The sequence below is a fragment of the Microcebus murinus genome, chromosome 13, assembly GCF_040939455.1.
Source record: "Microcebus murinus isolate Inina chromosome 13, M.murinus_Inina_mat1.0, whole genome shotgun sequence".
Lineage (NCBI taxonomy): Eukaryota > Metazoa > Chordata > Mammalia > Primates > Cheirogaleidae > Microcebus > Microcebus murinus.
In genome coordinates this window covers 81,206,307-81,221,082 of record NC_134116.1, presented here as the reverse complement: position 1 = coordinate 81,221,082, position 14,776 = coordinate 81,206,307, and the positions used below count along the sequence as shown (strand labels likewise).

The window sequence follows — 14,776 nt, the reverse complement described above, 5'->3', positions numbered from 1 at the left end:
GTGAAACAACAGATTCTCAATGTGTATGAAATAGCCATCCATTGGAAAAATATACCATCTAGGACTTTCGTAGCTAGAGAGGAGAAGTCAATGCCTGGCTTTAAAGCTTCAAATTCTCTTGTCAGGACTAATGCAGCTGGTCATTTTAGGTTGAGGCCAGTGCTCATTTACCATTCTAAAAATGCTAAGGCCCTTAAGAATTATGCCAAATGTACTCTGTGTATGCTCTATAAATGGAACAATGAAGCTTAGATGACAGTACATCTGTTCATAGCATAGTTTACTGAATATTTTAAGCCCATTGTTGAGACCTACTGCTCAGCAAAAAAGATTACATTCAAAATATTACTGCTCATTGACAGTGCACCTGGTCATTCAAGAGCTCTGAGGGAGATGTACAAAGATATAAATGTTGTTTTCATGCCTGCTAACACAATATCAGTTCTGCAGCCTGTGGATCAGGCATCATTTTGACTTTTAAGTCTTATTATTTAATAAATACATTTCATAAGGCCATAGCTGCCATAAAGAGTGATTCCTCTGATGTATCTGGGCAAAAAGTAAGTTGAAAACCTTCTGGAAAGCATTCACCTTTCTAGATGCCATTAAGAACATTCCTGTATGGGAGGAGGTACAAAATATTAACATTAACAAGAGGTACAAAATATTAACATTAACAGGAGTTAATCCAGTTCTCGTGGATGACTTTTGAGGGGGTTCAAGACTTCAGTGGAAGAAGTAATTGTAAATGTGTAAGTAGCGGGAGAACCAGAATTAGAAGTGGAATCTGAAGATGTATTGGATTACTGCATTCACATGATAAAACTTAAACAATGAAGTGCTGTTTTTTATGGATGAGCAAAGAAAGTGGTTTCGTTAGATGGAATCTATTCTTGGTGAAGATGCTGTGAACACTGTTGAAATGACAACAAAGGATTTAGAATATTACATAAACTTAGTTGATCAAGCAGTGATAGGGCTTGAGAAGATTTACTCCAATTTTGAAACTAGTTCTAGTTGAGTAAAATGCCATCAAACAGCATTGCACATGGTAGAGAAATCTTTCATGAAAGGAAGAGTCAATCAGTTGGCAAACTTCATTGTTGTATTATTTTGAGAAATTGGAAGAACCTTCCCAACTTTTGGCGGCCACCACTCAGCAGCCATCAACATTGAGGAAAGACCCTCCACCAACAAAAAGATTATGACTTTCTGAAGGCTCAGATGATTTCTAGCATTTTTTAGCAATGAAGTATTTTTTAATTTATGTAGATTTTTTAAAAGACAGTGCTGTTGCTTATTTAATGGACTCTAATATTGTGTAAATATAACTTTTAAATGTCCTGGGAAACAAAAAAATTGTGTGACTTTTTGTGTTATTTGCTTTATTGCGGTGGTCTGGAACTGAACTTGAAATATCTCTGAGGTTATGCTTACATAGGTTGGCTTAACTGAACAATTTCTGTGTTGTACTCTACTTTTGTGAGATTATGTGGTGTATTTAGAGGCTATGAAACCAAACATATATATGGAAAATCTTAAAAAGATGTTTTAGAAATAATTATATATAAACTTTCAGATTTGTGTTAACATTTGTCAAAGGTTTTAGTTGGTCAGGATTTTATTTTACTTTTACGTTGATGTATGTGTTGCTTGCTTAAAGTAAGTCTGTAAACACACAAATACTTATTGCTTAATAACTAACGACTAATATTTAATGCTTCCTATATGCTATTTCTATGTTTTATTGTGTGTATTATCTCATTTAATGTTTACCATTTGTATGAGGTTAGTACTATTTCCAGTTTAGAGAAGAGTGAGGCATAGAGTTTAAGTAGCTTATCAATCTTGTTAACTAATAAAACTAGCTGGAACCAGACTTTACATTTTTTTTTTTTTTTTTTTTTGAGACAGAGTCTCACTTTGTTGTCCAGGCTAGAGTGAGTGCCGTGGCGTCAGCCTAGCTCACAGCAACCTCAAACTCCTGGGCTCGAGTGATCCTTCTGCCTCAGCCTCCCGAGTAGCTGGGACTACAGGCATGCACCACCATGCCCGGCTAATTTTTTATATATATATCAGTTGGCCAATTAATTTCTTTCTATTTATAGTAGAGACGGGGTCTCGCTCTTGCTCAGGCTGGTTTTGAACTCCTGACCTTGAGCAATCCGCCCGCCTTGGCCTCCCAAGAGCTAGGATTACAGGCGTGAGCCACAGCGCCCGGCCCAGACTTTACATTTTTTAAAAATTGACAAAAATTGTATATATTTATTATATATAACATGTTGTTTTACAATATGTATACATTGTGGAATGGCTAAATTGAGCTAATTAGCACATGCTTTATCTCCCATACTTACCAATTTTTTGTGGTGAGAGCACTTAAAATCTACTCTGTTAACAATTTTCAAAAATACAATATGTCATTATTATGACAGATGTTCTTACTCCAAAACTTGTGCTATATGCCCCTGTGTACCTGTGTGCCATATTGCTGCTTCGTTAACATCTTAAAACTTGTACAAAATAGGAAGTTTAAACTAGTTCTCTGATATAATTTTCAGTGTGTATAAACAAATACCAGTTTCATTACTCTTTCTTGTGTATTTTGTTTTTAAGATTCTTGGATCTCCCAGTCAGCTTCATTTCCTCGTAATCAGAAACAACCAGGGGTGGATTCTTTATCACCAGTGGCCTCACTTCCTAAACAGATTTTCCAGCCTTCTGCCCAACAGCAACCCACTAAGCCAGTTAAAGTCACTTGTGCAAACTGCAAAAAACCTTTACAGAAGGGACAGACAGCTTATCAACGAAAAGGATCAGCTCACCTCTTTTGTTCTACCACCTGCCTTTCTTCCTTCTCTCACAAGCCTGCTCCAAAGAAACTCTGTGTTATGTGCAAAAAGTAAGGTTTACCTTTCAACATCATTCTGTAAAGTTGAATATTGGTGGTATAAAATTTTAAGAAGATTGTTAATAAGGAGTTACAGAGGAGAATTACTATATTTTAAAAATTGGTAAGCTAGTTTAAATCTTGAAGCCAGACTCAAATTTGTAATGGCTTTGGAAGTTCCTCTGTCAAGTCCACGTAGCTTATGGATAGAAGCCTTCCTGTTTGGATAGACTTGGGATTCATTAAGATACGCCCTTATAATTAATTTTGTCTGTAATCTCCATTAGATTCCTTGTATTTGTAACAATTCATACTTATTGTAAGAATTTAGTTCTTCTAGCCAAATAAAAATGTTAAGCTGTTATAACTAATTTTTTATTAAAATAGATCAAATTTTATACTATCTTCAGACTGAGATTATTTAAAATTGTGAAGTCTTTGGATTATATAAATGTTTGTTTTGAATATTATTAAGTCATTAGAAATACTGTTTCAAGACTACTGTACCATTTTTTCGCCAGCCTTGGAAAGACAGCATCTTTTGCCATTTTTAAGGTCTGACTTTGCTGGTTAAAAATAGCTAGAATATGGTATAATATATGTAAGGTCAAACCAGGTGGACTTTCTGTACCATATCTTGGAGCAACCCAAGTTTGTGAAATTATATTTAGATCTTGGAACTCTGGATAGGGCTTAGTGTTCTGTATAAGTTTAATAAAGTCAAATAGTGAAACAATTATTACAGTTTTTAGATTGCTTTACAGTAGTAAGTTTAAATACTATAACATAGAATCTTGAAATTCAGAATTAAAGAAAAACTTCAAAGGTCATCAATATTATCATTTCCTAACTGTAATTGGACAGCCATGTAGAATGATGGGCAAGGGAGGTTATTTGGGGGTAAGGTGGGTGGGAGGTGTATTTAAGTTGAGTTTTCCCTTTAGAACAGATGTCTTATTCTTGTGACCTAGATGACTCATGTTTTCTACTTACCCGGGGAATGGTTATTAGAATAGGTATTATAAATTTATACTTCAATGAATTAGTCCTTGAGATTAATTCTATATAATTAATAATAGCTTTTCTTTTTTTAGTGATTCCAATATTTGAAATCCTTTTTACTGAATTTGAAGATAGGTGGTAGCAAGGATTGAATAATATAAAATATTTTTGCTTCTCAATCTTTTTTTCCAAAAGTTCATATTTTATTGTCAAGAGTTTTATAAATTTTAAAAGTGATTTAACTAGATCTCAAAATGGTATGTGAGTTCTAGGATTCAATCTATAGAAATGAAAATTATCACTTACTACTTTTATATTTGATTTCTTTTAAAATGGAATTTTACATTGACTTGTATCTCTTATTTTTCAGAGATATAACTACAATGAAAGGAACCATTGTTGCTCAAGTGGATTCAAGTGAGTCCTTCCAGGAATTCTGTAGTACATCTTGTTTGTCCCTCTATGAAGACAAACAGAATCCTACTAAAGGAGCTCTAAATAAATCAAGATGTACAATCTGTGGTAAACTAACAGAGGTTTGTATTTTTGTACTTTTATCATTTAGTTCTAATAGGAATATTTCAAACTTTATTTAATAAATGTTATTACATATTCTTATCAGTGTATATTTCCTTAAAAGTGAAGATATATAAAAATTATCTAATACATATCCCATTATGTAATCCCATTCTCCTGTAGGTAAAATTATTGTGTTAAATGCTTTTTTTTTTCCTGAGTTTGGGAGCACTCAGGGACAAAACCATAGTATTGTCATTGATTTTTGTCTAGTAATATATTTATTTAAACAAATAGGCTGACTATACAAGAAATACTATAAATAATCTTTCTGAGAAGTAGAACAAGTAGAGGGAATAGTTTTACATCATTAATATGGTATTAAAAGGTAATCTGTTTATATATACTTCATTTGAATTATTTATAATATTGGTTCTCCCTCTCCTCCTTTTTCTAATGTACTTTAGTTATAGTTTTTGTTGAATTTGTCTAAAGATTTTCAGTCAGTTTGTTTATGAAGATCAATATAACTACCATCCAAAATAGGTTGTTCTCTATCAGTTTTTGATTGCTCTGGAAAAGTTTATAGTGGTATCACTGATGGGCTTTTTTCTTTTTTCAGTGCCATACATGTGTTCCTGTCTGTATAAAAACAGTTTAAAGAATTATGAAATGTACTTCGTTTTTCCTTTTTCCCAAACAGTCTGTGCTCTGAGGCATTTTTGTTTCTGTTGGAACACCTATGTCAGACTGATTTGGTTTTTAATATTTTGTTTATTATTTTTCTTTTAGATTCGCCATGAAGTTAGCTTTAAAAATATGACTCATAAACTGTGCAGTGACCACTGCTTTAATAGATATAGAATGGCCAATGGTCTAATAATGAATTGCTGTGAACAGTGTGGAGAGTACTTGCCCAGTAAAGGTGCTGGAAATAATGTTCTGGTGATTGACGGTCAGCAGAAAAGATTTTGCTGTCAAAGTTGTGTCAGTGAATACAAGCAGGTAATTCATGTTCTAATCAAAATTTAGTATTCTTAGAATGTATTTTGGAAGTGCTGTAATAGTTTTACTCTAACAGCATTTATTAACCAGATTTATCTTGGAATCACTTTTAATTCCATTATTGTCATCATATCATGTAGATGACCTACCTCAAATGAATTCTGAAATACATATTGTCCCTGACTTGGTTCAACTTTACAATGATGCAGAAGCAATACTCATTCAATGTGCTCCTCGAATTATGATGGGGTTCAGTCTCGGTAAACCATCCTGACTTTAAATCATCTCAAAATGCACTTTTGTCTTAGGATACTTTTAAGTATCCTTAAAAGTTTATTGGGATAACACCATGGTAAGTCGAAGAGCATCTGTATATGTAGATTATTGGAAATAAATTTATGATTTTATATATAATGGTAAGTGCTATCAGAATGATTTCTCTTTTGAATTGTCTTCTTTTTTGTGAGTTGGAGAGGGGTTTCAGATCCGATTTTTCAAACTGTTAACTGTTAGCTTAGAAATGGTTACTTTGTTTATATATGATTTTAAGGTTTATTTCAATTTTAAGATCTTTTATGTAGTTTATTTTTGAATTTATACATATGGCTCCAAAGTAAAATGTACATTAAAAGATACACTCAGGCCGGGCGTGGTGGCTCATGCCTATAATCCTAGCATTCTGGGAGGCCGAGGCGGGCGGATTGCTCAAAAGTTGGAAGTTCGAAACCAGCCTGAGTGAGACCCTGTCTCTACTAAAAATAGAAAGAAATTAGTTGACCAACTAAAAATATACATATAAAAAAAAAATTAGCCAGGCATGGTGGCACATGCCTGTAGTCCCTGCTACTGGAGGCTGAGGCAGTAGGATCGCTTGAGCCCAGGAGATTGAGATTGCTGTGAGCTAGGTTGACGCCATGGCACTCACTCTAGCCTGAGCAACAAAGTGAGACTCTGTCTCAAAAAAAAAAAAGATACACTCAGAGAAGTTTAGCTCTGATTTTTATTTTCTCCTCTTGGTTCTTACACATTGTTTATAGCTATCACTTTTCAATTCTTACTGTTTTGTTTCCTGGTTTTTTTAAATTAAGTATTTTTTTTAAATACTTTATTGTTAGTTTCCCTTTTTTTATACAAAAGGCAGCAAAATGGTATGTATTGTTCTGCATCTTCTGTTTTTCACTTCACGGTATATCTTGGAAATCATTCCCTATCTATATACACATACAGACCTTCATTCTTTTTTGTGGCTGCATAGTTAAATTTTCAGGAATTTTGTGAACTGGCTGTTAAAAAGACCCATTATTAAAAATTAAATTATAGAAACTTATAGGCAAATTATATTTATATTAGTCTGCCATAATTCCTATAAGAAAATGCCACAGATTGGGTGGCTTAAACAATAGGAATTTATATTCTCATAGATCTGGAGGCTGTAAGTGTAAGATCAAGGTGCCATCAGGATTGATTTCTAGTCAGGCCTCTCCTAACATAAGAGACCGATACTTTCTTGCTGTGTACTTACCTGACCATTCCTCTGTGTGCAGATGGGAAAAAGAGAGGGAGATCTCTGGATCATGAATAAACCGATATTTGCTTTACTCTATTTATGGATTTCTGGTGTCTCTTCCTCTTATAAGGACACTAGTCCTGTTGGATTAGAGCCCTACCCTTATGACTTTATTTAACCCTAATTATCTTCCTAAAGGCCCTATCTCCAAATACAGTTTACATTGTAGGTTAGGGCTTTAAGATACTATTTTGGAGGGGACATACTTCAGTCCATAACAATATTTAAGGTAAAGATGCTCAAAACTCATTACTTTCTAATTATTTTACTATATTTTAATATCTATACTCTTAAGGTTATACATTCATTATATTTGTATGGTAGTAATACTATATATAATGATGTGCTTCTGTGCATCTTGTTCCAATTACATGTTCAATTCCATGCCTGTAGCCTGGAAATAGCCATAGTGGGAGTATTTTCACAGCAAAGGCTACAAATCCTGGTACTCCCCTCACTCCTCAGGAGCTGATAGTTGACCATGTATGAATTAACACTGGTCTGTATGGTAGTTTATTTGATCAGTTTGGTTTTCATAGCATTTGGGTTATGTCCAGTCATTTGTTGTTACAAATAATGGATCATGAATAAACTGCCATCTGCTTTACTCTGTATTTTGGAAGTTGGGTTTCAGGGTAGATTCTTTGAAGTAACATTGTTTGGCTAAGTTAAATGCATTAGTTTGTTATGTATCATTAAATTCCCCCCTGTTGAAGTCCTACCAGTTAGTATTCCTTTCAGTAATACGTGGAAATTTCTGTTTCCCGGTAGCCCCACCAACAGAGAATATTAATACCTCATTCTGATTGGTGAAAATGGTATCTTAGTGTAGCTGTAATTTGTATTCCTTTTATTAGGAATGATGATGAGCAGATATTCCTGTTTCAAAGCTATCTTTTCTTTTATGTGAACTGTTTGTTTCTATCTTATATCAATTTTTCTGTTTGGGCTTTGATCTTAATTTTTTTTCCATTAGCTTGAACATTTATTTAATGTGCAAAATAAATCTGTAATTTGTTTATGAAACAATGATTTATTCACCAAATAGTATGTTCCAGGCATTGTGCTAGTTGCACAGGGTATATACACAGTGAGTGGTAAAGAAGACATAGTTCCTGCCTTCATAGAGTTTATGTTGGAGTGACATACTCAAATTCTTGTAAATAAGGAAGGCTATATGGTGATGAAAAGGATTAGACTATTTATAATTCCCAAGACTAATCATACTGTTTCATGTTGTTGCTGATGTTGTGTTTGTTATCTTCGATACCTATAAGATTTGTTAAGAGTGCTGGCTTTAGAGTTAGTTGGCCCAGGTTAAAATCATGGTCCCAGCAGTTACCAACTGTGTGCTCTGGGCAAATTACTTAACCTCCTTGTGCTTGCATTTCATCATCTCTGAAGTTGGGAAAATATTAGTCCTTATCTCAGTATTATAAAGATGAAATCTGTGCCTTTCATCTTGATTTTTAAGAACCTAGTTCAAGAAAGTGAACATAACTAGTTTTCCATCAGCTCCTTTGTGCTCTGTCTTAAGTAGCATCTCCTAAGCTTCTCAAAGGTACTCAATATTTTGACTTCTGACATCACATTTTGAGTTGTGACTTTTATATAAATGCCATTAATATGTCACAAGAGTCATGCTTGTTATTGTATATATTTATTGTGTTTCCCCGAAAATAAGACAGGGTCTTATATTTATTTTTCCTCAAGAAGACACCCTAGGGCTTATTTTCAGGGGATGTGTTATTTTTTTTAAGTACGGTACTACAATCTATATTTATTCACATATAGTTAAGTTGTCATCTTCTGGAACATCATCATAACTCTTCCAAACCCCGAATTCCATCCTGAATTTCTTGCGACTCTATTTCCTTTAGAACCATTGGTCCCAATCTTTCATGTCTAGCAGTAGAGCTCTCATGGGGCAGGTGAGAAGGGCTCCTCGTCTTCTTTACCACTCCCCAACAAAATGCATGGGTTGTGCATATATGCTGTGTAGCCACGCCCATCACTAGTTCTTATTTTCAGGGTAGGGTTTATATTGTGCAAATGCTTACAAATCCTGCTAGGGCTTATTTTGTGGGTAGGTCTTATTTTTGGGGAAACACGGTAACTGCGATTGGTTGCTTATAGGGTTTTTGTCATTGTTGCTTTTTGGTCATGTAAAGTTTTTAATTTTAATATAGTCCACTTTAATAGTTGTGTTGCTTCTGGGTTTTGCTTCATAGACTTTCTCCTAGGTTGTAAATGAATACTTTCCACTATAAGTATTCATTTTAATCTTTAAATCTTTAATCCATTTGCAATTTATTCTGGTGTATGTTTGCATTATGGATCAAATTTTATCTGCTTTCAAATGACTGTCCTTTTTTGAAAATCATTAATTAAAAATTACCTAACCCTTTGCCTAGGGATTTGAGATGTCACCTGATCATACATAAAATATTTTAAATTCCCACGTGTATCTCTTTCTAGGCCTTCTAGTCTTTTCCATTGTTTTATCACTATATTCATATGTCCCTTTTTTTCTTTTTTGTGAGACAGAGTCTTGCTCTGTTGTCTTGGGTAGAGTGCAGTGGTGTCATTTGCAACTTCAAACTCTGGGTCTGAAGCGATCCTCTTGCTTCAGCCTCCCAAGTAGCTGGGACTACAGATGCGCCCTATGACTCCTGGCTAATTTTTCTATTTTTAGTAGAGATGGAGTCTCTCTTATTCAGGCTGGTCTGGAACTCCTGACCTCATATCCACTCACCTTATCCTCCCAGAGTGTTAGGATTATAGGCATGAGCCACCATGCCCGGCCTATTCATGTGTTCTTTCTGCACTGTTTTAATAATTGACTTTTCATTGTGTGTTTTAATATGTGGTAGAACAAGGCTATTCTCATTACACTTCTTTTTCAGGATTTTCTAGCTATTCTTGTTCTTCCATATGAACTTTAGAATGAAGTTGTCATGCTACCCTCCTCCCATTTGCATTTTTTATTAAAATTCTGTTAAACTTAAATGTATATATTAAGGAGGATAAACATCTTTATGATGTTAAACTGTCCTGTGAAAGAACAAGGTATTTGTCTCCATTTGTTAAGTTAGTGTTCTTGGTTTTTCATAAATAGTTTACCTTTTTGTTGCTACTTTAAATGAGTTTTTCATTATTTTGTGTTCATGTGTGCATACATTTATTTGTATTGGTTTTAAATATCTTATACCTAATTGAGTCATCATTATTAGTTGATTCCCCTAGATTATTTGGCTTTACCATCATATCATCTGCAAATAGAGAATATTTAAATCTTCCTTTCTAGTTCTCATTCCACTATTGTTTTTTCTTGCCTGATTGTGTTTCCTGATAACTGCAATATAATTTTAAATAGTGGAGATAGTAGATATTTTTTTCTTGTTCCAGCAAGAATGTTGTTAATGTTTCCTTGTTAAATTAGATGCTAGCATTAGGATTGAGGTGTATGTACTTTATCATATTAAAGAAGTATCCATTGATTTCTATTTTAAGTGTTTAATCAGAAATGAGTGTTGAGTTTTGAAGGTCTTCTCGGTATCTTTGGAGGAGATTGTATATTTTTCTCACTCATTAAATTTATTAATGTGTGTATCATACATCAGTCCCCCTTTATCTGAGGTTTTGCTTTCCATATTTTCAGTTACTACTTACAGTCAACTACTACATCCAAATAGGTGAATACAGTGCAATAAAATATTTTGAGAGACTACATTCATATAACTTTTATTGCAGCATACTGTTATAATTGTTCTAATTTATTTTATTGTTATTAATCTCTTATGGTGCCTAATTTATAAATTAAACTTTATCATAGGTAAGTATGTATAGTATATATAGGGATCAGTACTATCCATTGTTTCAGGCTTCCACTGGGGGTCTTGGAATGTATCCCCTAAGGATAAGGAGAGAGTACTGTATTAATGGATTTCCTAATCCACTGAACCATCTTTATATTCCTAGAATAAATTGTACCATGTCATTTTTTTTAAATGTCCATACATTCTGATTACCAATACTTTAAAAATTCAGTACTTTTCCACTGATATTTACAAGTGAGATTGGTATGTAATTTTCTTCTTTGGTGCATTCTTTAAGATATTGGTGTTATATTTGCTTTATAAAATGTCCAGAGGAAAATTCATATTCTTACATAAAGCAGTAAAAATGAAAATAAATTAAATATTCAACTAAAAAAGCTGAAAAAAGAAAACCTGAAACAAAAGAGAAGGAAAGTAAAAATTAATGAATTAAGAAATAAAAATAGTATTAAAATAGTTAAAAGGCTGGGCATGGTGGCTTACACCTGTGATCCCAGCACTTTGGGAAACTGAGGCAGGAGGATCGCTTGAGGCCAGGAGTTTGAGACCAGCCTGGGGAACATAGTATGACTTTATGTCTACAAAAAAATAAAAAAAAAAAGAAATTTAGCCAGGCAAGGTGATGTGTGGCTATAGTACTAGCTACTTGGAGAGAGAGAGAGATAAAATCTTTGAAAAATCAGGTGTTGGAAAAAACGGGGGGGGGGGTACACAATAGTTAAATCAATCAGGAGAAGAGGTTTAACAACAAAAATAGGAAATGATGAAGTAGATTTAAGCATCAAAACAGAAGAAATTGATAGAAGTCAATCACAGGGACTAAATTTATACAACCCTATATAAAAAATGTTGAACCTAGATTGAGTAATTTTCTATGACAATATAATTTCTCTAAATTGACTTCTGAACAGATAAAATTAAGCAGATCAATTTCTATAGAAGAAATAATTATCAAAGAGCTACACCATAGCAAGAAGGAGGCCCAGATGTTTTCACAGGACAATTCCATCAAATTTAGACCATTTGGCCGGGCGCTGTGGCTCACGCCTGTAATCCTAGCTCTTGGGAGGCCGAGGCGGGCGGATTGCTCAAGGTCAGGAGTTCAAAACCAGCCTGAGCAAGAGCGAGACCCCGTCTCTACTATAAATAGAAAGAAATTAATTGGCCAACTGATATATATATAAAAAATTAGCCGGGCATGGTGGCACATGCCTGTAGTCCCAGCTACCCGGGAGGCTGAGGCAGAAGGATCACTCGAGCCCAGGAGTTTGAGGTTGCTGTGAGCTAGGCTGACGCCACGGCACTCACTCTAGCCTGGGCAACAAAGCAAGACTCTGTCTCAAAAAAAAAAAAAAAAAATTTAGACCATTAAATCTCAATGCTATTTAAACAATTCCAGAGCATAAAAAGAGAGGAAAATAACTCAAAAATTAAAAGAAAAATTATGGTAAAATATGTCATAAAATTTGCAGTTTTAAACATTTTAAAGTGTACAATTGAGTGGCATGAATTACATTCACAGTGTTGTGTAGCCATCACCTCATTACAAATGTTTTTCATCACTCCAAACAGCTCTGTGACATTAAGCTCCCCATTTCTTCCTACTCTCAGTTCTTGGTAACTTTTAATCTACTTTCTGTCTCTGAATTTCCATATTTTAGATACATCATACAAGTAGAATTATGTAATACTTCTCCTGTTGTGTCTTATTTCACTTATTTCGCTTAGCATGATGTTTTCAGTTTCATCCATGCTGTAGCCATGGATGATATGTTGTATGTACATATCACATTTTGTTTATCAATTCATTGTCCATATGATGGATACTGCATTGTTTTCACTTTTGGCTACTGTGAATCATGCTGCAGTGAATGTTGGTGTATAAGTATCAGGTTTGTTTTTTTTTTTTTTTTTTTTGAGACAGAGTCTCGCTTTGTTGCCCAGGCTAGAGTGAGTGCCGTGGCATCAGCCTAGCTCACAGCAACCTCAATCTCCTGGGCTCCAGCGATCCTTCTGCCTCAGCCTCCCGAGTTGCTGGGACTACAGGCATGCGCCACCATGCCCAGCTAATTTTTTACATATATATATCAGTTGGCCAATTAATTTCTTTCTATTTATAGTAGAGACGGGGTCTCGCTCTTGCTCAGGCTGGTTTTGAACTCCTGACCTTGAGCAATCCGCCCGCCTTGGCCTCCCAAGAGCTAGGATTACAGGCGTGAGCCACCGCGCCCGGCCAGTATCAGGTTTTTGATATAATATCCTTGTTTTCTTATCTGGTGAGTATAAAACTAGGAGTGGAACTGAGTCATAGGGTAATTCTGTGTTTAGCTGTTTGAGTAATTGTTAAGCTATTTTCCACAGCAGCTGTACCATTTTATGTTCCCACCACCAATGCACAAGGCTTCCATTTTCTCTACATCTTTGCCAACACTTGTTATTTCTGTTTTTAAAATTTTATTTGTTTTTTATTGTCATCCTAGTAGGTATCTCTGGTTTTGATTTGCATTTCCCTAGTGACTAATGACAGTGAGCAGTTTTTCATATGCTTATTGGGCATTTGTATATCTTCTTTGGAAAAGTATCTATTCAAGGCATTTGCTTGTTTTTTAATTTGGTTGTTTTTACTTTTATTTCTTTTTTCCTTTTTTTTTTTTTGGTTGACACATAATTTTACATATTTTTGGGGTACAGAGTGATATTTTGATACATGTATACAATGTATAGTGGTCAAATCACTGTAATTAGGATTTCACCTCCTCAAACATCATTTCTTTGTGTTGGGAACATTCAGAATCCTCTCTTCTAGCTTTTTTTTTTTTTTTTTCTTCTAGCTTTTTGAACATACATAATAATTCTTAACCATATTCACTCTACAGTGCTGTAGAACACTGGTACTTCCTCCTGCTTATGTGTAATTTTGTATTCATTTGTACTTCTGTTTTTTAGTTGTAGGAGTTTTGTATATATTCTGGATATTAATCTCTTATCAGATACAAGTAGAGTATGCCTTGTCTGAAATGGTTGGGGAAAGAAGTGTTTTCACATTTTGAATTTTTTTCTGATTTTGGAATATTTGCATTATACTTAACCTGTTGAACACTCTAAAGCTGAAAATCTGAAATCTGAAATGCTTCAATGAGCATTTCTTTTGAGTGTCATGTTGCTGTTCACAAAATTTTGTCTTTTAGAGGCCAGGCGCGGTGGCTCACACCTATAATCCTAGCTCTCTGGGAGGCCGAGACAGATGGATTGCTCAATGTCAGGAGTTCGAAAGCAGCCTGAGCAAGAGCGAGACCCCTGTCTCTACTATAAATAGAAAGAAATTAATTGGCCAACTAATATATATAGAAAAAATTAGCCGGGCATGGTGGCACATGCCTATAGTCCCAGCTACTCGGGAGGCTGAGGCAGTAGGATTGCTTGAGCCCAGGAGTTTGAGGTTGCTGTGAGCTAGGCTGATGCCACGGCACTCACTCTAGCCTGTGCAACAGAGCGAGACTCTGTCTCAAAAAAAAAAAAAAAAGTTTTGTGTTTTAGAACTTTTCAGATTTCAGATTTGGGATGCTCAACCTGTATATATTTTTGCAAATACTGTCTCCCATTGTGTTGGTTGTCTTTTACTTTTTTGATAATGTCCTTTGATGCACAATAGTTTTAAATTTTGATTAAAGTCTAATATATCTATTTTTTTTCTTTTGGTGTCATCTAAGAATCTACTACCAAATCCCAGGTCAAAATGGTTTGCCTTCACCTTTTCGTCTAAGAGACTAATTATTTTAACTCTTACATTTAGGTCTTTGATCCATTATGGTTAATTTTTATTTATTATGTGATGCAAGGGTCCAACTTCATTCTTTTGTGTGTGGAAATTCATTTATTCCACCACCATCTATTGGAGAGATTATTCTTTCTTCATGGTATGGACATGGAACATTTGTCAAATATTAATCGGCCAGA

At 34.5% G+C, this 14,776-nt stretch overlaps 1 protein-coding gene across 4 annotated transcripts in view; it reads left to right on the top strand.

Annotated features, from left to right (window-relative positions):
* Positions 1 to 14,776, top strand: part of ZMYM2 (zinc finger MYM-type containing 2) — a 100,935-nt gene that overhangs the window by 29,937 nt on the left and 56,222 nt on the right. For all 4 annotated transcript variants that reach the window (XM_020290489.2, XM_020290486.2, XM_076009567.1 and 1 more), the window contains 3 exons: positions 2,617 to 2,902; positions 4,263 to 4,428; positions 5,201 to 5,413. In XM_020290489.2, coding sequence (XP_020146078.1) covers positions 2,617 to 2,902; positions 4,263 to 4,428; positions 5,201 to 5,413 — 665 coding nt within the window. The remainder of the gene's footprint in view (positions 1 to 2,616; positions 2,903 to 4,262; positions 4,429 to 5,200; positions 5,414 to 14,776) is intronic.